A 22,176-nucleotide genomic window follows, 5' to 3' on the forward strand; every position below is an offset into this window, starting at 1 on the left:
TTTAGTTTAAGGACATATCAAGATTATTTTGAACATTACCTTTGTCCTCCATTGATAAGAGAAACAACTGCACGTGCAGGAGTTACATTACTGACCATAGCTCTCAAGGCTTTGTCAACATCTTCTCTTATAAATGTATTTGATTCTCCTGCCTTATGCAACAAAACTTTTACTGTAGTATCTAGTTCTTGATCCATGCTCTTTTTCAGGTAAGTGAAAAGATCACTTAAACAGACCACAGCAGCACGAGAAACTCCAGAGCGTAAATTTTTCACCTAAAAAAAATTTCTAAAATGTACATTTTGCTGATATTCTGAAAGAAAATCAGTAATAATAACTTTGAAACCAAATTTACTATTAAAATAACATGTTTTAACATGTATTATCTTATATACTAAAAATAAACATTTAATAATTTTTTAAATGTTGCAAAGTAAGGCATGAGTTATTTTAACTATATACAAACCTACTAACATCATTTAGAACAGTTTTTTTTTAGAGGTAAAATAAATGTGGCATATTTATTCTTTATTATTCAAACAATCCTTAACTCAGCTGAAAATAAGTTTACCTCTTGAACTACTGCAAAATTTGTTTCATGCAACTTTGTGTTCAATATTTCAGAATGAAAAGCAGCTAAGCATCTAATAAAATTCAGTCCCTCAATTTTCTTCTCCCTATGGGAAAAAGAAACAAATGACAAAATCACTTATTAAAATGGGGCTCAACTGAAACAGGATGTCTTCTTTTGTGTATGAAATACTGCCAATGAGGACACCTTGCCTATTTTCCCTTATCATGTAGGAATTTCAAATTAAAAAAATATGTAACGTGTTATTTGCTCTAATAGTTCTCTTTCACGATTCAAAACCACTATTGACAAACTAAGATCATGCTTTGTAAATAAAAAGGAAAATGTATGTCCCCTAGTAAGAGTGCCATATTCTATCTAAAAAAGAGGGAAAGGAATGGCAAACAAAAGGTGAGGGAAACAGTAAAACAAAAATAGGAAAAAAATAACTACCTGTTACCTTGTTGTTGAACAAATACAGTAATTCAAGAACAGAGAACCACCAATAGGTGGTTCTATAACTTGTATTTCTTTTCATTATCTAATGTAATGAGCCAGATGAAGGGTAGGTGAATACTAACACCAACAGGGTGGATTCAATTGGATCCAACATTTCAAATTGGATGGTTTCATCTTGTGGGTTTGATAACGTGAACTAAAGTGAGTCTCCTAAGTTGGTAATATTAAGTTAATGGTTATTTTTTAAGCAGTTAAATTCTCTGAATAAATTATGAAAAACAGAAAAGACCTAAGATTCTAAGGTGGTAAAAACAAACCTACTTAATAACTGTCTGGTTCAAAATTTTCATTTTATAGATAAGCATAAAACAGTTTACAGTAACAATTTAGATGTAGAACCAACCCAATTCTATACACATAAAAGTAAACAGAAAGTGGAGTTGAGAGAAGTATACAAAAGAAATTAAAAAACAGTGGCTGAAATTCTTCCAAATTTGATCAAAATTATAAACTCTCAGATCCAAGAATAAGCCCTAAAAAGGATAACCACAAAAAACAAACAAAACCACCACACCCCCCAACACCACAATATGGGAAATCAGAATCAAATTGCTAAAAAGAGTGTTAAAGGGAATACTCTTAAAGGTAGCTATAGAAAAAGACACATAACATACAGAAGAACAAAGATAAGAATTACAGAAGACTTCAGGTCAGAAATATAAAAGCCAGAAATTAACTGAACAAAATCTAAGTGCTAAAAGGAAACAAATAACAACAACAAAAATAAACTTAACAAATCTTCAATTATAGTTGGAGATTTCAAAAGCCCTTTCCTAGTAATTGATAAAACAGAAAATCAGTAAGAACACAGAAAACTTAAACATTAGCAACCATTATCAACCAACTTGATCTGCTTGACATTTATAGAACACTATAATCAATAACAGCAGAACACAGATTCTTCCCAACTTCATGTGAAATGTTCATCTGAAAAAGAGAAAACATCTCTATCCTCATGGATCTTATAATGAGAAAAAAAAATAAGGTCAGGTCACAAAATGGAATATTAAAAATAAGGCAGCAGCCCTAGCTGGTTTGGCTCAGTGGATAGAGCGTTAGCCTGTGGACTTAAGGGTCCCAGTTTCGATTCCAGCCAAGGGCACATGCCAGGGTTGCAGGCTCAATCCCCAGTAGGGGGAGTGCAAGAGGCAGCCAATCAATGATTCTCTCTCATTGTTGATGTTTCTATCTCTCTCTCCCCCTCCCTTCCTCTCTGAAATCAATAAAAATATATTTAAAAAAATAAAGCAGCGTAAGACGATGGGGAAAAACACTATTTTAGTGAGGGTCATGAAAGAAAGCTTTTCTGAGGAGCTGACATTTGACAGTTATCTGAATGAAGTGAAAGAGAAAGCCATTGGGAAACTGTTCAAAGAATGAAGTACAAAGATCTTGAGTTAGAAATGAGCTTGGGTGTACAGAAAACAGCCAGGTAGATAGAGTGGATAAGTAGGCAGAGCATGGTAGGGAATGAGGCTACAAAAAGACACAAGGGAGAGAACCAAGACAGAGGTGTAGGTAAACGCCAGTACTCACCACCTCCCATAACCACATCAAAATTACAACTAAATACAGAACAACCATCATTCACAACCACCTGAAAGTTGGCTGAATGGAAGTCCTACAACTAGAGAAGTAGAAGTAAAGAAAGTACATCAAGATTGGTAGGAGGAATGGAATGGGCTGGTCCGACACACAGGTGTGGTGTTTTTTTTTTTATTTTTTTTTTTATTTTTATTTTTTTTATTTTTTTTTTTTTAAATATATTTTATTGATTTTTTACAAAGAGGAAGGAAGAGGGATAGATAGAAACATCGATGAGAGAGAAACATCGATCAGCTGCCTCTTGCACACCTCCTACTGGGGATGTGCCCACAACCAAGTTACACGCCCCTGACCGGAATCGAACCCGGGACCTTTCAGTCCGCAGGCTGACGCTCTATCCACTGAGCCAAACCGGTTTTGGCGGTGTTTTTTTTTTTAAATTAGGAGGGATATCTTGGCTGCGGAGGCCGCCCATGAAAAGCAAGGGGTCCCAGCCGCACACCAGACCCCCAGCCCAGGGTTCTGGAGCCAAGATGAGAATTCCCTGTAACTTCGAGCAGTAAAAACCAGTGGGGATTGTGGCTGACTGATACCAAGGCTGCTAGAGCCCCAGGCAGTTCCGCTTAAAGGGCCAGCACATGAACTTACATGGCCGCTTCCTCTGAGCTTCAGCATCTGGCAGTGAATTTGGGGAACCCAGGGACATAAGGGGAGTAACTGAATTGTCTGGCATTGGGGCAGGAACTCGGGGGCAGCTCTCCCATGCTGGGGGAGGGTGTGCTCACAGGGGTCACTGTTCTTGTGCTGGGACTCCTCCTCCCTACACCTCCCCCTCCCCCAGCAGAGCAGACTGGCAGCCATATCTGAGTCTCCTTCAGGGTGACCCACACTGTTTGTTCTGCTTTGGTGATTCCCTGAGACCTGGCCCCATCCAATTTGCCAGCCCCACCCAAGCTGTTTGCAGTGGCTTTTCTATATGAACTAGTGGCCCGGTGCACGAAATTCGTGCACATTAAAAGGGGATTAATTAGAGGAAGTAATTTAATATTACTATTTGCCCTTTCTCTATAATAGAAGTGTCAGAGATGAAAGAAAATTAGTAAAATGTATATGAAAACCTTCTTCCTGTCAGAGTCTGGGGCGCACCACGGGACCCAGAGTCAAGTTCCCACCCACCCACATGCGCCTCAAATCGTGTGAGACCCAGACCCAGCCAGCCCCTGCCCCCATTGGGCTAGATCCAGACCTGGCCAGTCCCACCCTTGTCAAGCCCTGCCGGGCAGGGGACGTAGCCTCAGGGGCCCTGGCCCGGCACCAGGACGAGGGGCGTGGTCTGAGGTCCTCTAGCCCAGACCAGGGTGGGGGGCATGCCTTGAGGTCCCCCGTCAAGTCCCACCAGGTGGGGAACATGGCCTGAGATCCCCTGTCAAGCCCCGCCAGGTGGGGGACATGGCCTGAGGTCCCCCATCAAGCCCCGCTGGGCAGGGGGGCACAGCCTCAGATCCCCTGGCCCGGTATTGGGGCGGGGGGTGCAGTCTAGGTCCCCCGGCCTGGTGCCGGGGTGGGGGGGTGGGGCATGAAGTCAAGCCCCACCTGGTGGGGGTGCATGGCCTGAGGTCCCCTGGCCTGGCACTGGAGCGGGGGGAGCAGCCTGAGGTCCCCTAGCCCAGCACCAGAATGGGAAGCGCACCTTGGGGTCCCCCATCAAGCCCCGCCAGGCGGGGGCCGTGGCCTCAGGTCCCCTGGCCGGGCGCTGCAGCAGGGGGCAAGGCCTGAGGTGCCCATCAAGCCCCGCTGGGTGGGGGGCATGGCCTGAGGTCTCCTGGCCTGGTGCCAATGCGGGAGGCGTGGCCTGAGGTCCCCTGTCAAGCCCCGCCAGGTGGGGGGTGCGGTCTGAGGTTCCCCAGCCTGATGCTGGGTGGGGGGCACGGCCTGAGTTCCCCTGACCCAGCACTGGGGGTGCACCTTGAGGTCCTCTGTCAAGCCCCGCTGGGTGGAGGGCACGGCCTGAAGTCCCCTGTCAACCCCAGCCAGGCAGGGGGGGCACAGCCTCAGGTCCCCTGGCCCAATGCTGGGGCGGGAGGCGTGGCCTGAGGTCTCCCATCAAGCCCCACTGGGCAGGGGGTGCGGTCTGAGTTCCCCTGGCCTGGTGCTGGGATGGGGGGCATGGCCTAAGGTCCCCCAGCCTGACACCAGGGGGTGGGGCACAGCCTAAGGTCCCCTGTCAAGCCCTGCCGGGTGGGGGATGCAGCCTGAGGTCCTCTGTCAAGCCCTATGGGGGCGGGGGAGGGCGTAGCCTCAGGTCCCTGCTGACTGCTTGTTAAGGCTCCTTATGGGAACTTGGCTTCAACTGTGGGTGCATCCATCTTTGTGATGGACTGATGGTAAATTAGCATATTCCCTCTTTATTAGATAGGATGGCCTGTCCTGGCTCAGGCTTCAGACTTTTTGAAAATCTCTCAAACAAGCAGCAGCTGGTGTCACCATGCCCCAAACCTATCAATAAGAGGCCCAAGAACCAGCACTAGCAGCAACCTGCTTTGCTTCAGAGGTGGGCCTTGACTGGGCTCTTCCAAGCCCAATACAAATAGCAGCCATCTGCAGATCTCTCTGTGGCTCCTGCCAGGTGGCCTCAGGCAGTGGCTGACTTTGCAACTCCCTGGGGACCCCAGAGCCAGTGCACCTGGTGGACAGCTTCAGACCATACCAGATTACAACTCTACACATCCGTAAGCAACACATTCAAGGGGCAGACTCAGTGAGCAGCAAAGCCTCATGGAAGCAAGTCCTGATCCATAGGGGTTTCTCCTGAACAGGAGCTCTCCCACTGTACTAGCAACTGGTCCTCACAGCCAACTTGCTGTTGGTGTCAGTTTCTCCCAGTGACACCAACAGCAATCGAGGCTCAACTACAACAAGACTGCTCACACAGCCCACACAGGGGTGAACCTAGCAAGCTCAGTCAGCTCAGGTGACTGGGGAGGCTGAGCCACTGGGCTCTAAAGGAAGCCTATTACACAAGGCCACTCTACCAATTCCAGGAGACATAGCAGCTCTGCCTAATACATAGAAACACAGGGAAGCAGCCATAATTCAGAGACAAAGAAACATGTCACAAATGAAAGAAATGGAAGCAGGCAAGCTACTGGATGCAGAATTCAAAACAATGGTTCTAAGGTTACTACTCAAGGATCTTAATGAGAGCTTGCTTCATGGGATTTAGTGAGACTTTCAAGGATCTTAGTGAGAATTCAAAGACATGAAAAAGGACATGTCAGAAATTATGCATACATTAACTGTAATAAAAAATAATTTACAGGAATTCAACAGTAGAGTAGAGGATTCTGAGAGTAAAATCAACAATTTGGAATATGAGGAAGAAAAAACACCCAACCAGAAGAGCAAAAAGGAAAAAGAATCTAAAAACATGAAGATAGTGTAAGGAGCCTCTAGGACAACTTTAAGCTTACCAACATTCACAATGGCGGGGGGGGGGGGGGGGGGGGAGGGAGGAAAGAGGAGGGAAGGGGAAGATGCCAGAAGGAGAAGAGAAAGAGCAAAATACTGAAACCTATTTGAATAAATAATGACAGAAAACTTCCCCTACCTGGTGAAAGAAATAAACTTACAAGTCCAGGAAGCACAGAGACTCCCAAACAAGAGGAAGCCCAAGAGGCCCACACCAAGACACATCATAATTAAAATGCCAAGGGTTAAAGACAAAATATTAAAAGCAGCAAGAGAAAAGCAGTTACTTATCTACAAGGGAGCACCCATACAACTGTCAGGTGATTTCTCAACAGAAACTATGCAGGCCAGATGGGAGTGGCAAGAAATATTCAAAGTGATGAATAGCAAGGACCTACAACCAAGATTACTCTACCCAGCAAAGCTATCATATAAAATTGAAGGTCAGATAAAGAGCTTCACAGACAAGTAAAAGCTAAAGGAGTTCATCACCACCAAACCAGTATTATATGAAACTAGTGGCCCAGTGCACGAAATTCATGCACATTAAAAGGGAATTAATTAGAGGAAATATTTTAATATTGCTATTTGCCCTTTCTCTATAATAGAAATGTCAGAGATGAAAGAAAATTAGTAAAATGTATATGAAAATCTCCTTCCTGTCAAGTCCCTACCCACCACCCGAATGTGCTTCAAAAATGCAGGAGACCCAGACCTGGCCAGCCCCACCCCCATTGGGTGAGACCCAGACCCGGCCGGCCCCACCCCATCAAGCCCTTCCGGGCAGGGGGCGCAGCCTCAGGTCCCCCGGCCTGGCACTGGGGCAGGGGGGGCACGACCTGAGGTCCCCTGTCAAGTCCCAACAGGCGAGTGGCGCGGCCTGAGGTCCCTGTCAAGCCCTACTGGGCAGGGGGGCACAGCGAGGCCCCCTGGCCTGGCACCGGGGTGGGCGGGGCGCGGCCTGAGGTCTCCCGGCCCAGCACTGGGGCAGGGGGTGTGGCCTGTGGTGCCCCATCAAGCCCTACCAGACAAGGGGCATGGCCTGAGGTCCCCCATCAAGCCTTGAAGGGTGGGGGCGTGGCCTGAGGTCCCTCGCCCTGGCCAGGCACCATTCAGCCTCAGGTCCCTGCTGTTCGGTCGTGACGTTGCAGTGTCCTGGCTAATTTGCATATTCCTCTATTACAGCCGTGGGCAAACTACGGCCCGTTCGGCTGTTCTATCCGGCCCGCGGAGCCGAAAGAGCGGAGGGTTCTCTTGCTTTCCCCTCCGCTCCTTTACTTTGAATTTATATTAGTTCACACAAACACTCCATCCATGCTTTTGTTCCGGCCCTCTGGTCCAATTTAAGAACCCATTGTGGCCCTCGAGTCAAAAAGTTTGCCCACCCCTGCTCTATTATATAGATAGATGTTGAAGGGTATTCTTTAAGAAGAGTAAGAGGAAGAAGAAAAATCTTATATAATAAAAGCCTAATATGCTAAGTGTCCAATCGTCCAGTCATCCATTCAACCAATCAAAGCGTAATATGCTAATGATATGCTAAGGCCGCTTAACCGCTCGCTCTGATGTGTACTGACCACCAGGGGCAGTCGACCGGTCGACCAGTCACTATGACATGCACTGACCACATGCTCCAACCGGTAGGTTAGCTTGCTGCTGGGGTCTGGCCGATCGGGACTGAGCGAGATGGTCCAGACACACCCTGGAGCCCTCCCGCGGTCTCTACCCAGCTGGCCAACCTCCCACGTCCCTCACCAGCCCCGATTGTGCAGCGGTGTGGTCCCTTGGCCTGGCCTCTACCCTCTTGCAATCTGGGGCCCCTCGGGGGATGTTGGAGAGCCGGTTTCGGCCCGATGCCACAGGCCAGGCCGAGAGACCCCACTGATGCACGAATTCGTGCACCGGGCCTCTAGTATGAACAATAAAATGGCAATAAATACATGTGTATCAGCAACTGAATCTAAAAATAAAAATAAGTGAACAAGAAATCTAATGAACAAAATAAACTGATGAATGAAATAGAACCAGAGGCATGGAAACATGGAACACACTGACAAATTTCAGAGGAAAGGGGGGTAGGAGCGGTGCGAAGAGATTACCTAAAGATCTTATATGCATACATGCATTACCTATGGACACAGACAATAGGGTGGTGAAGGCCTGGGGTGGGGCAGAAACCAGGTGAAGGGGGGCATTGGGGAAAAAAAGAGGGACATCTGTAATACTCTCAACAATAAAGTTTACAAAAAAAAAAAAAAAAAAAGAGGCAAGGGGCAGATAATGAAGGACCCTGAAAGTTATAGTAAGCAGTTAAAGGACCCTGTAAGCTAGAGTGAACAGTTAAAAATTTGTTTTGTGTGTGTTTTAGAGAGCCACTGGAGGGTTTTTTCATGAAGGTAACTGATTTATGTTTTAAAAGCATCTCTCTGGTTGTTATATGAGGTGGGCAAATAATGGATGCATGGAAACTAGTCCCTGTCAGGTGAGAGGCAATTGTGGCTTAGATTAGAAGAACAGTAGCAGAAATTGCAGTACGTGAATGGGTTTAGGATATACTATCTAATAAAAGAGTAATATGCAAATTGACTGTCACTCTAAGACACAAGATGCCTGCCCCCATGTGGTCAAAGATCCTGTCCCCATGTGGACACAAGATGGCCACCACAAGATGGCCAGCAGGGGAGGGCAGTTGGGAGGGATCAGGTCTGCAAGGGAGGGCAGTTGTGGGTGACAAGGCAAGCAGGGAGGGCAGTTAGGGGTGACCGGGCTGGCAGAGGAGGGCAGTTGGGGGAGACCAGGTTAGCAGGGGAGGGCAGTTGGGGGGAACCAGGACTGCAGGGGAGGGCAGTTGGGGGGGGGCAGGCCTGCAGGGGAGAGCAGTTGGGGGGGGAACCAGGCCTGCAGTGGAGGACAGTTTGGGGGACTGGTAGGTTAGCTTGCTTCTGGAGTCTGGCCGATCTGGGGGGACCAGGCCTGCAGGGGAGGGCAGTTTTGGGCGATCAGGCCAGCAGGGAGGGTAGTTAGGGGTGACTGGGCCAGCAGAGGAGGGCAGTTGGGGGAGACCAGGCCAGCAGGGGAGGGCAGTTGGGGGGCACCAGGCCTGCAGGGGAGGGCAGTTGGGGGGGCAGGCCTGCAGGGAAGAGCAGTTGGGGGGGACCAGGCCTGCAGGGGAGGACAGTTGGGGGGGACCAGGTCTGCAGGGGAGGGCAGTTAGGGGTGACCAGGCCAGCAGGGGAGGGCAGTTGGGGGCGACCAGGCCTGCAGAGGAGGGCAGTTGGGGGGGGCAGGCCTGCAGGGGAGGGCCATTAGGGATGACCAGGCCAGCAGGGGAATGCAGTTAGGGATGACCAGGCCAGCAGGGGAGGGCAGTTCGGGGTGACCGGGTCTGCAAGGGAGGACAGTTAGGGGCGACCAGACTGGCAGGGTAGGGCAGTTAGGGGTGACCAGGCCAGCAGGGGAGGGCAGTTAGGGGCAATTGGGCCAGCCGGGGAGCAATTAGGCGTCAATCAGGCTGGCAGGGGAGTGGTTAGAGGTGATTAGGCTGGCAGGCACAAGTGGTTAGGAGCAATCAGGAAGGCAGGCAGGAGGGCAGTTGGGAGCCAGCAGTCCTGGATTATGAGAGGGATGTCCGACCACCCGACCCACCGGGATCGGGCCTAAACGGGCGGTCAGGGTCCCAGATTGGAGAGGGTGCAGGCTGGGCTGAGGGACACCCCCTCCCCCCGTGCACGCATTTCGTGCACCGGGCCTCTAGTGTTTTATAAACAGTAAAACTGATGAAATGGGAAGAAATGAGAAAAAGTTAACACTTACTTAGTACAAACAAATAAATGTCCATGGCAGGGGCATTAAGTAAGATGGTGAATACTGGTGGAGAAGCAGATTTGGGACTAGGAGAAGGGGAAATAAATAGTTCTGTTTTAAGGATTTTTGCATCTATATTCATGATATATTGGGTATAATTCTGTAGTTTTCTTTCTTTTTTTTTTTTTTTGGTCTTTTTATGGCTTTGATATTAGGGTAATACTGGCTTCAAAGAATTAGATGGAGAGTACTCTAACATCTTCAATGTTCTAGAATATTGTGTAGAGTTGATTTCTTCCTTAAATATTTGGGATAATACACTAATGAAATTATCTAAGCCTGTAGTTGTCTTTGTGGGAAAGTTTTAAACTCAATTTCCTTAATAGATATTGAGTTATACAGATTATCTAATTTCATTTTGAGTTTTGTTATTTTGTATATTTCAAGGAATTTGTCCATTTCACTCAGTTGTCAAATTTATGGGCATAAAGCTGTTTATTACATTCCTTTTATTTTTTGTTTAATAGCTATATGGTCAGTAGTGATGTTCCTTCTTTCATTTCTGATGTGGTAATTTATTTCTTCTCTCTTTCTATCTTCATGTCTGACTTGAGGTTTATAAAATTTACTGATATTTCCTAAGAACACACTTAACGCTTTCACTGATTTGTTGAAAATTTCATTGATTCTGTTTTGCATGTCATTGATTTCAATTCTATATTTATTATTTCCTTTATTTGCTTATTTTGGGCTTCATTTGCTCCTTTATTTCTAGTTTAAGGTGAAAGTTGAGGTCATTGATATAAAGCTTTTCTTCTTTTCTGATATAGCTGCTACAGTGCTATAAATTCCCGCTTTAACTTAGCTGCATCCCACAATTTTTTTAATTGTCATTCTTAATTCCTAATTTCTTATTTAATTCCATTGTGATCAAAGAACAAAATTTGTATAATCTGAATCCTTTTATAAAATTTGTTTTATGTTCTAGAATATGGTCTTTCTTGATAAATGTTCCTTGTGGACTTAAAAATAATATGAATTCTGTTGTTTTAGATGAAGTGTTCTATAAATCTCAATTAGTTTTATAGTGTTCAAGTTTAATATATAATCATTGATTTCCTTTCTACTAGTTCTGTCAATTAATGACAGAGGGTTATTGAAGTTCCAACTATAATGTAGATTTGTTTATTTCTCCTTGTAGGTCTACCAGTTTTTGCTTAATTTATTTTGAAGCTCTGTTATATGGTAAATAAAAGTTTAGGATTGCTATGAACTCTTGATCAATTACCCTTTTTCATTATAAAATGACCCTCTTTATTCCTGATTTTATAAGCAGAATTTTAAAATGGCACCACATGATTCCTTCCCTGGTGTACACATCTCTATAAGACCCTTTCCTTGATGGCAAATATGATGGGATATCACTTCCCTTAACCATGTTACATTATATGGCTAAAGAATTTTGCAAGTTGTCCTACAGCTCACTGTTTCTCTGTTCATATCTTTCTTTTAGCTTCTTTAATTTTTAAAAAATTTATTGATGTTAGAGGAAGAGAGGAAGGGAGGGAAAGAGAGAGAAAGAAAGAAACATCAATTTGTTGTTCCACTTATTTACGCATTCATTGGTTGCTTCTTGTATGTTCTCTGATTGGAGATCAAACCTGCAACCTCGGCATAAGGGGACACTTTAAGTGACTGAGCTATCTGGCCAGGGCTTCTTCTAGTTTCTTTAACACATGGATTAGAACTAAAACTATTGTTATAATGTCCTTGTCTATGACTTCTTCCATCTGTATCCTTTAGGCATTAGTTTCAATTGTTTAATTTTTTTCTTCTCATTATAGGTTGTATTTTCCTACTTCCTTGCATGCCTGGCAATTTTTGTTGATCCTAACTGGAGGATATTATTTTTCCTCATTGATTTTTAGAGAGAATGTAAAAAAGGGGGGGGGGGAGAGAAAGAGAGAGAGAGAGAGAGAGAAACATTGATGTGAGAGAGAGACATCAATTAGCCGCCTCCTGCATGAGTCCCAACCAGAGTGGGGTATTGTGCCTGCAACCGAGGTATGTGCCCTTTACAGGAATCGAACCCGAGACTCTTCAGTCCACGGCTGACACTCCAACCACTGAGCCAAGCCAGCCAGGGCTGCCTGGCAATTTTTAAAAATATATATTTTATTGATTTTTACAGAGAGGAAGAGAGTCAGAAACATCGATGAGAGAGAAACATCGATCAGCTGCCTCTTGCACACCTTATACTGGGGATGTGCCTGCAACCAAGGTACATGCCCTTGACCGGAATCGAACCTGGGAACTTTCAGTCCACAGGCCGACGTTCTATCCACTGAGCCAAACCAGTTAGGGCCTGCCTGGCAATTTCTTATTGGATGCCAGACATTGTGAATTTTACCTTGGATATTGTATTCCTATAAATATTTTTGAACTTTGTACTGGGATGTAGTTATTTGGAAAATGTGATCGTTTCAGGCCTTGCTTTGTTTGTGGGACCAATCCAGTCTTTACCTGAGAGTTTATTCATTCTATAGATGAAACAAAATTCTTCTGAATGTTCGATCTAAAGCCTTGTTAATTATGAAGTTTTCCACTCTGCTGGTAGGAACAGGAGGTATTCTTGGTATTGTATATGCTCTAGGCATTATTGCCTATACTTCTTTGAATGGCCCTTGTTCTGGCATCAGGTAATTTACTTACATGCATGCCCTGACCAGTTCTCAGATAAACATTTGAGAAGATTCCTCTGATGGCTTCTGAAGTTCCTTGTGGAGCTCTATTCTCTCTGCCCTGCAAACTCTTGCTACCATGGACTCCCCAAACTCCCAGCTCCATCTCCATCTCTGCTAATATCGAGATGGTGTCTCCCTCCTTGAGCTGTGACCTGCAGATTGCGGTTCAATTCCTGGTTAGGGCACATGCCTGGGTTGCAGGCTAGATCCCTGTTTGGGGGTACGCAGGAGGAAGCAGAGAAATGTTTCATTCTCATAGTGATGTTTCTCTCTCCCTCTCCTTCTCCCCGTCCCTTCTTCTCTTTCTAAAAATCAATTAAAAATCTTAAAAAAAAAAAAAAAACTTGTTAAAAAGAAAGGAAGGGTGAACTTACCAATCCTCATCAGCTAAAAGCTTCAGGGCTTCTATCAGAGCTATATCTGGTTTAGAAAATGGCCGTAGTTCTGATGAATCCATTATTTCTGGACTATGAGTGACAGAAGACATCCTTTCTTTATACTGTGGAATGGCTCCAGGAGACGCTTCACCTAAAAGAAAAAACATTAAATCAAGAATCAACTGGAGATCGATGAAGACGGTGGTGTAGGTAAATACATGTACTTGCCACCTCCCACAACCACATCAAAATTACAACTAAAATAGAACAACCATCATCCAGAACCACTGGAAAGCTGGCTGAATGGAAGTCCTACAACTAGAGAAGTAAAGAAAACACACTGAGGCTGGTAGGAGGTGCGGGACAGGCTGGTCTGGCACCCATGGGCTTTTGCACCACATGTGCTGCATTTTTAATTGGGAGGGAGATCATCACTGTGTAGGCTGTTAGTAAGAAGCAAGAGGTTCCAGCCCTACACCAGACCCCCAGCCCAGGGTCCCAAGGCTGGAAAAAGAAGTTCCTCTGGGCATTAAGAACTATGGGCTATAAAAACCAGTGTGAATTGGGGCTCAGTAACACAGAGGCTGTTGGAGACCCAGCTGTTCCTCTTAAAAGGCCGGCACCACGAACTGAACTTAGAAGGTCCCACTTCCTCTGAGCTCCCGCACCACAGACACATACAAGAAGGGACTGGATTGTCTGGCATCAGGGAAGGAACTTGGGGATGGCTTTCTCACAGATGGAGGTACTCAAAGGGATCACTGTTCCTATGCTGGGCTGGCTGGCAGCCATTCCTGTTTCCTCCACCCTAGTGATTCCTTAAGACCTTGCCTCATCCAATTTACAACCCAACCCAAGCTGTGTGCAGCAGCTTTTGCATATGAATGGCCTGTCCTTGCTCAGTCTAAAATCTGTCAAACAAGCTGCAGCTGGGTAAGGGAGCCCCAAACCTATCAACAAAAGCCCTAAGACCTGGAACCAGCACCTGCCTGCCTTGCTTCATAGCTGGGCCTCATCTTGGCATTTCCAAACCTGATACAAAAAGGAGGAATCTGCAGATCTCTCAGTAGCTCCTGCTGGGTGGCCCCAGGCAGTGGCTGACTTTGCACCTCCCTGAAGACCGAAGAGCTGTGTACCCAGTGGTCAGTGTCAGACCATACCAGATTATACCTCTACACAGTCATAAGCCACACACTCAAGGGGCAGACTTAGTGAGCAGGAAAGCACAGTCTTATGCACTGGGGGTGTGTGTCCCTCAGCCCAGCCTGCACCCTCTCCAATCTGGGACCTGTCGGGGGATGTCTGACTGCTGGTTTAGGCCTGATTGCTGTGGGATCGGGCCGAATCCGGGACTGCTGGCTCCCAACCTCTCGCCTGCCTGCCTGCCTGATTGCCCCTAACCGCTTCTGCCTGCCAGCCTGATCACCCCCTAACCAATCCCCTGCAGGCCTGATCAATGCCTAAGTGCTCCCCTGCCAGCTCAATTGCCTCCAACTGCCCTCCCCTGCCGGCTCGGTTGCTCCCAACTGCCCTCCCCTACTGGCTTAGTTGCCCCTAACTGCCCTCCCCTGCTGGACTGGTCAGCCCTAACTGCCCTCACCTGCTGGCCTGGTCACCCCTAACTGCCCTCCCCTGCATGCCTGGACCCCCCAACTGCCCTTCATCCGCTGCTGGCCTGGTCACCTCCAACTGCCCTCCCCTGTAGGCCTGGTCACCCTCAACTGCCCTCCCCTGACGGCCTGGTCACTCCCAACTGCCATCCCCTGCTGGCCTGATCGCCCACAACTGTCCTCTCCTGCCGGCCATCTTGTGACCACGTGGGGGCAGCCATCTTGTGCGAGGGCGTGATGTTCAATTTGCATATTACCTATTTATTATATAAGATTATTATATAGGATTTTGTAAAAATGTGTGAATATATACCTGTTTTACTATACAAGTGACAACTGAAAATGAAGCTTCAAGGCATCTGCATTTAGAATTCTAGTTGAATTATAAAAATATCAATTTTTGCTATTGGCATAGAATCAGTAGTATATCATAAATCTTAAGCCTATGTGTAGTACTAAAACAATGTTTTTTCATAATCAATGACTCCAGATATAAGGTATTTCCTTACATCACCCCTGAGTGCTCAGGATAATGTCCTGAGGGTATTGCACAATGTAAATTTTGCAGGGAGGTGTTAGAAATGTGTAATGGCTTTTATAAATGGGTAAAGATTTATTAGCTATTTTTCATGTTAATATTACTCTTAAAATAATATTAGGTACTAGAAAATGACTAGCATAAAGTATCGATCATGCTATTTGTAAGAAAATGTTACATAAAATATACGGGGTACACAAATATAAGAAATTTCACTTGATGCTACCCCCTAATTATGTATTCAGATGCATTTAAAATTCAAAGGAAACAAAGTATTAACAATATTAGTTAACTTTTAAAAGTATTTTGTGCTATATCTTACGATATCTGCTTTTACAATCTTTACTACATTTAATTTTCTCAAAAAGCTGGGATAGATACTATCATCTCTATTTTGTGACTGAGAAGATAATTGAGTTTTACAGAGGCTAAAAAACTTATTCAAGGTCTCAATGATAATGAGTCGCAAAGGCAGGATTTAGATCTAGGTCCACTATTACCTTTGATTTTATATAAAGAGGTCTAAGACAAAATTCCTGTTTTCAAGAAATTTACCACATACCTGAAAAGAGATACTCAAATAGATAAATATGATATTTTGGATTACTGCAATAATAAATTAGTGACAGTTTTTTAAAAAAATATATATTTTATTGATTTTTTTACAGAGAGGAAGGGAGAGGGATAGAGAGTTAGGAACATCAATGAGAGAGAAGCATCAATCAGCTGCCTCCTGCACACCCCCTACTAGGGATGTGCCCACAACCATGGTACATGCTCCTGACCAGAATTGAACCTGGGACCCTTCAGTCCCTAGGCCGACGCTCTATCCACTGAGCCAAACCAGCTAGGGTGGTAACAGTTTTTATCAGAGTAAATCATACATGAGGAAGATGATGTAGCAATTAAAGAATATAATAAGTAACCCTGGCCAGTGTGGCTCAGGCTGGGCATTGTCCATGCATCAGAAGGCTGCCGGTTTGATTCTTGGTCAAGGCACATGTTGGGATTGTGGGCTCCATTCCCAGTAGCGGGTGTGCAGGAGGCAGCCAATTGATGTGTGCTCTCACGTCAATGTTTCTCTATCTCCCTTTAAAAAAACAAAATAAAAAAAAACTTGCCAAGGATACCAATGATCTACATGTTGCCAAATCCAATAAACACTCCTCTATATTAATTTCTTTTTCATATATATATATTGATTGATTTCAGAGAGGAAGGGAGAGGGCGAGAGATAGAAACATCAATGATGAGAGAGAATCATTGATCGGCTGCCTCCCACACGTCTTCCTGCTGGGGATCGAGCCCGCAACCTGGGCATGTGCCCTTGACTGGAATCAAACCTAAGACCCTCAGTCCACAGGCCGACGCTCTATCCCCTGAGCCAAACCAGCTAGGGCTATACTAATTTCTTTTCTTTTTTTTAAATTATATTTTATTGATTTTTTACAGAGAGGAAGGGAGAGGGATAGAGAGTTAGAAACATCGATGAGAGAGAAACATCGATCAGCTGCCTCCTGCACACCTCCTACTGGGGATGTGCCCGCAACCAAGGTACGTGCCCCTGACCGGAATTGAACCTGGGACCCTTCAATCTGCAGGCCGACGCTCTATCCACTGAGCCAAACTGGTTTCGGCATACTAATTTCTTAAAAAAAAAAAAAGAAAAAAAAGAAAAGAAAAAGAAGAGTATAATTAGTAGCTCTGGTCCAGTAGCTCAGTTGGTTAGAGTGTCCTCCTGATACACCAAGGTTGTATGTTTGATCTCCAGTCAGGGCACATACAAGAAGCAACCAATGAATGCATAAATAAGTGGAACAACAAATCGCTGGATGGGGCCTGACGGCCAACCCGCTGGTCCCTTCCCCCAGGGGCAGGCTCCAATCTCTCTATTTTTCTCTTTCTCTCTCAAATCAATAAATTTTAGCCTAGCCAGTGTGGCTCAGTGGCTGAATGTTGATCCATGAGACAAGAGGTCACTGGTTTCATTCCGATCAGGGCACATGCCTGTGTTGTGGGCTCGATCCCCAGTGGCAGGGGAGGGGACGTGCAGTAGGTGGCCAATCGATGATGCTTCTCTGTCACTCATCAATGTTTCTATCTTTCTCTCTCCCTTCCTCTCTCTCTAAAAATAAGTAAAAACATATTTAAAACAAATAAAAATTTTCAAAAGAACAAATATACCTCATTTTATTTTTCTTAAAAATTTTTTTTCAATTACAGTTTATATTCAATATTATTTTGTATAAAAATATAGAATGCTTCATGAATTTGTGTGTCATACATGCACAGGGGCCAGGCTAATCTCCTCTGTATTATTCCAATTTTAGTACAAGTGCTGCCAAAGCAAGCACCCTCATTAAAAAAAAAAAAAAAATTGGGGGGGTATGTTTCAGATTATACCCTTATTAGGTTTCATATCTAAGTCTGATATCCTATATAATAAAGAGGTAATATGCAAATTAACCATCACTCCAACACACAAGATGGCCACCCCCATGTGGACACAAGATGGCCACCACAAGATGGCCAGCAAGGGAGAGCAGTTGTGGGCAATCAGGCCAGCAGGGGAGAGGAGTAGGGAGGGACCAGGTCTGCAAGGGAGGGCAGTTGGGGGCGACCAGGACTGCAGGGAAGGACAGTTGGGGGGACTAGGCCGGCAGAGGAGGGCAGTTAGGGGTGACCGGGCCGGCAGGTGAGGGCAGTTAAGGGTGACCAGGCCTGCAGGGGAGGGCAGTTGGGGGTGACCAGGCCAGCAGGGGAGGGCAGTTGGGGGCGGTCTGGCTGGCAGGGGAGCAGTTAGGCGTCGGTCAGGCTGGCAGGGGAGTGGTTAGGGGGTAATCAGGCTGGCAGGCAGAAGTGGTTAGGGGCAATCAGGCAGGCAGGCGAACGGTTGGGAGTCAGCAGTCCTGGATTGTAAAAGGGATGTCCATTCCTTGAGAGGTCCCAGATTTGAGAGGGTGAAGGCTGGGCTGAAGTACACACAACCCTGTGCACGAGTTTCTAGAGTATAAACAAAAACCTCCAACTTTGGAATTTCACAACCCCCCAAAATTACAAATACAAAATACTAGCCATTATTTATTGAGAATTTGCCTGGTATTGTGCTAAGTGCTTCATTTACATTATCTAATTTCATTCATTCAGGAACCCTATCTGATAGTTATATTATTCCTATACTAGAGGCCCAGCGCACGAAATTTGTGCTGGCCCTGCCTCCCTGCCACCACCCATCCCCAGTTCCCCGTTCGCCATCGGAGCCTGCTGCCCGGAGGGGAGGGACTGAGAGGTTGGTTGTTCCTGCCTGCTGGCCATCCCCGTCCCCTGCCATGGGTCACCCTCTGTGTGTGGGGCTACCGGTGGGGCAGGGGCCTTGGCCTGGCACCACCCGTGTCTGCCACCACCCACCCCAGTTCCCTGATTGCCATTGAGTGATTGGAGTCTGCCCCCGAGGGAAAGGACTGAGAGGTTGGTCAGCAGGCCCCATCCAGCGATAGGGGCCTGCGTGCTGGGGGCAGCTCCTGCATTGAGCATCTGCCCCCTGGTGGTCATTGTGCATCACAGCAACTGATTGTTCCGCCATTTGGTTGATTTGCATATTACCCTTTTATTATATAGGACTAGAGGCCCCTGTGCACGAAATTTGTCCATGGGAGGGGCGGTTCCTCAGCCTGGCCTACACCCTCTCCAATCAGGGATCCCTCGGGGGATGTCCGATTGTGGTTTAGGCCTGATCCTGCGGCAGTTGGACATCCGTCTCGCAATCCGGGACCGCTGGCTCCTACCACTCACCTGTCTGCCTGCCTGATCACCCCCTAACTTACCCCCTGCTGGCCTGGTTGCCCTCCAACTGCCCCCCTGCTGGCCTGGTCGCCCCCAAACTGCCCCCCTGCTGGACTGGTCGCCCCCTAACTGTCTGGAAGGAAGTCAGACGTCTGGAAGATATCTGGTCACCTGATCTAATTAGCATATTACCCTTTTATTAGTATAGATTATGAAGAAACTGATGCTAAAGTTTTAAGGATTCCCTTTCCTTTTTTAAAAAAAATATATTTTTATTGATTTCAGAGAGGAAGGGAGAGGGAAAGACAGTAGAAACATCAATGATGAGAGAGAATCATTGATTGGCTGCCTCCTGCACGCCCCCCACTGGGGATCGGGCCCGCAACCCAGGCATGTGCCCTTGACTGGAATCGAATCTGGGACCCTTCAGTCCACAGGCAGATGCTCTATCCACTGAGCCAAATTGGCTAGGGCAGGATTCCCTTTCTATACTCCACCTAAGTTAGAGAGAGAATAATTCATTATGAAAGAGATGTAGATGAATACCAAATTTTCAACCTTGCAGTTATAGCAGTATCTTTAGCATTTTCACGTGGAAAAAAACAACAACAAAACTAAACAAAATTTTAATCTGGAATAGGAGTTGTATAGAATATAAATCTAAAGCAGTAATGCTCAAACTAAATTGGTTTTTACTTAAACTTCCACTATATTGTAGACTGATACTCTTTATAAAATACAATAAAAGTGTTATGGCAACGTCCAACTGTTAAAATAGTTCCTAAAAGTTTGCTTTCAGCCCTGGCTAGTGTGCTAAGTGGTTAGACACTGGTTCCTGGGTTGCAGATTCAATACCTGACCCTGGTCAGTGCACCTGCAGGTGGCTACCAATCGATGTGTCTCTCTCACATTGATATTTCTTTCTCTCTCTCTCTCTCTCTTCCCTCCTTCTCCTCCTCCTTCTCCTTTCCCTCCCTGCCTTCCACTCTCCTAAAAATCAATGGAAAAAATATCCTCAGATGAGGATTAACAAAAAATAAATAAATAAAAGTTTACTTTCACTTTTTGTATTTATCCTGTAAGCATATTCTTCTGCTCAAATAATACCAGGGTGACTTCAAGGATGCACTCTCCTTATACTTCCTAGAAACACAATCTGTGAAGCTTCCATTATATGCAAAAATAACAAAATTAGGTGATGTCTCTAACAAGAATGAATACTTAAAAATTTATAATTTGGGGTGAGAGTCAACCCATGAACCAAGAGTTCACCGGTTTGATTCCTAGTCAGGGCACATGCCTGAGTTGAGGGCTCAATCCCAGTAGGGGGCATGCAGAAGGCAGCTAATCCATATTTCTTTCTATAAATGTTTTTATTTCTCTACCCCTCTCTCTTTCTCTCTCTAAAATCAATAAAGACATATTAAAAAAAACATAATTATGATTTATTGCTATTTTGTACTATTTGGTACTGTTAACTACTAGCGTAGGTAAGATGTTTTGTGGGTTTTTCTCCCAATAACTTGTCTACACTTAACCAGTTCTTAGGACCATGTTTCCCCAGTAATTCTATAGACCAACATCTCTCATCAGTAATCCTTTCAACAATTATTAGTTTTGAGGATACAGGCAGTCCTCGGGTTACGTCGGACTCGATGTACATTGTTTCGTGGTTATGTCACCATCTCCCATTTATTTATAAAAAAAAAAGTTCCGTCATTTCGACGTATGTACATATGTGCTTTATGTTTATTATTTATTTACCACAAGTAAAGGTCAGAAATTGTTATCTTTCTTTTAATTTGTTTTTACTGTTTCACTTCATTACTGCTGTGTATGTGCTCCATGTGAGTGACATAGGTGCTTATGTAGGTGGGTTCCGACTTATGGCGAAAATCGCGTTATATTGTGCTGTAGGAACGGATCTCTGACGTAACCCGAGGACCTACTGTACATAATTTTTTCTTTTTTAAAAAACAAAGTTTATCTTATTTTTTAATTTAGGTATAATTGACATATAACATTATATTAGTTTCATGAGTATAATATAATGATTCAATATTTGTAGAGACTGAAAAATAATCACCATAGTAAGTCTAACGACCATTGTCCCCATAGTTATAAAAATATTTCTGTTGTAATGAGAACTTTTAAGATTTACTCTTTTAAAACTTTCAAATATACAATACAGTATTATTAACTATAGTCACTACACTGTACATTACATCCCCATTACTTATTTATTTTATAAGTGGAAGTTTGTATCTTTTGACTCCTTTCACCCATTTCACCCTCTTCCCCTCTTTTGGTAACCATCATTCTGTATTTGAGGATACAGAATTTTTAAAAGTTTTCACAACTTCTTGCATTGTAAAAGAATTACAAGCTAGGAAAAATCTCAGACATTCATTTAGCTGTATTTGAGGATACAGAATTTTTAAAAGTTTTCACAACTTCTTGCATTATAAAAGAATTATAAGCTAGGAAAAATCTCAGACATTCATTTAGCTCAAGTATTTTTTATATTTATCTTTGAGAAGGTTAAGTATGTTGTCCCAAATCATATTTATATATTTATTTTTTCATACTTCTTGGTTTTTTTGTTGATATCTTGACTTTAGACCCAACATAAATTACAGAATGTTTATTATAGTTCACACAGTCTATTTCTTAGAAGTTATTAATAATAAACCTAGCTAATAAGCAATAATCTTTAATATTTGTTATAGTTCTCACAATATTTCAGTTCAACCTCTGATTTTACCTAGTTGCTACTATACCTAAGACCTTTTCAATATTTTTAAAAACAATACAGGAGACCAGCAAGTATAGCTCAGTGGTTGAGTGTGGATCCATGAACCAGGAGGTCACGGTTTTGATTTCTGGTCAGGGCACATGCCGGGTTGCGGGCTCAGTCCCCAGCAGTGGGCATACAGGGGGCAGCTGATCGGTGAATCTCTCTCATCATTGATGTTTCTATCCCTCTTTCCCTCTCCCTTCCATTCTCTGAAATCACTAAAATAAAACAAAAACAAAAACAAAACAAAACAAAACAAAACAAAACAATACAGGAAACAAGGAGCTTACACTTGGCCATGATGGAACCTTGTAAGTACTCAATGAGAGGCCTAATAAATGATAAATATAATTTTTTAAAAATCATGACCTAATATAAACCAGCTTCACAATCTCCGTTACCTTACCTATAAAATGGAAA

General features: G+C 44.5%; 1 protein-coding gene across 4 annotated transcripts in view; it reads right to left on the reverse strand.

The window, feature by feature from the left end:
• Positions 1-22,176, reverse strand: part of TOGARAM1 (TOG array regulator of axonemal microtubules 1) — a 125,408-nt gene that overhangs the window by 25,686 nt on the left and 77,546 nt on the right. For all 4 annotated transcript variants that reach the window (XM_080685062.1, XM_080685061.1, XM_080685060.1 and 1 more), the window contains 3 exons: positions 13,026-13,179; positions 572-677; positions 40-275 (listed from right to left, as the gene is read on the reverse strand). In XM_080685062.1, the coding sequence (XP_080541188.1) occupies positions 40-275; positions 572-677; positions 13,026-13,179 (496 nt within the window). The remainder of the gene's footprint in view (positions 1-39; positions 276-571; positions 678-13,025; positions 13,180-22,176) is intronic.

This window comes from Plecotus auritus (assembly GCF_963455305.1).
Source record: "Plecotus auritus genome assembly, chromosome: 1".
NCBI classification, from domain to species: domain Eukaryota; kingdom Metazoa; phylum Chordata; class Mammalia; order Chiroptera; family Vespertilionidae; genus Plecotus; species Plecotus auritus.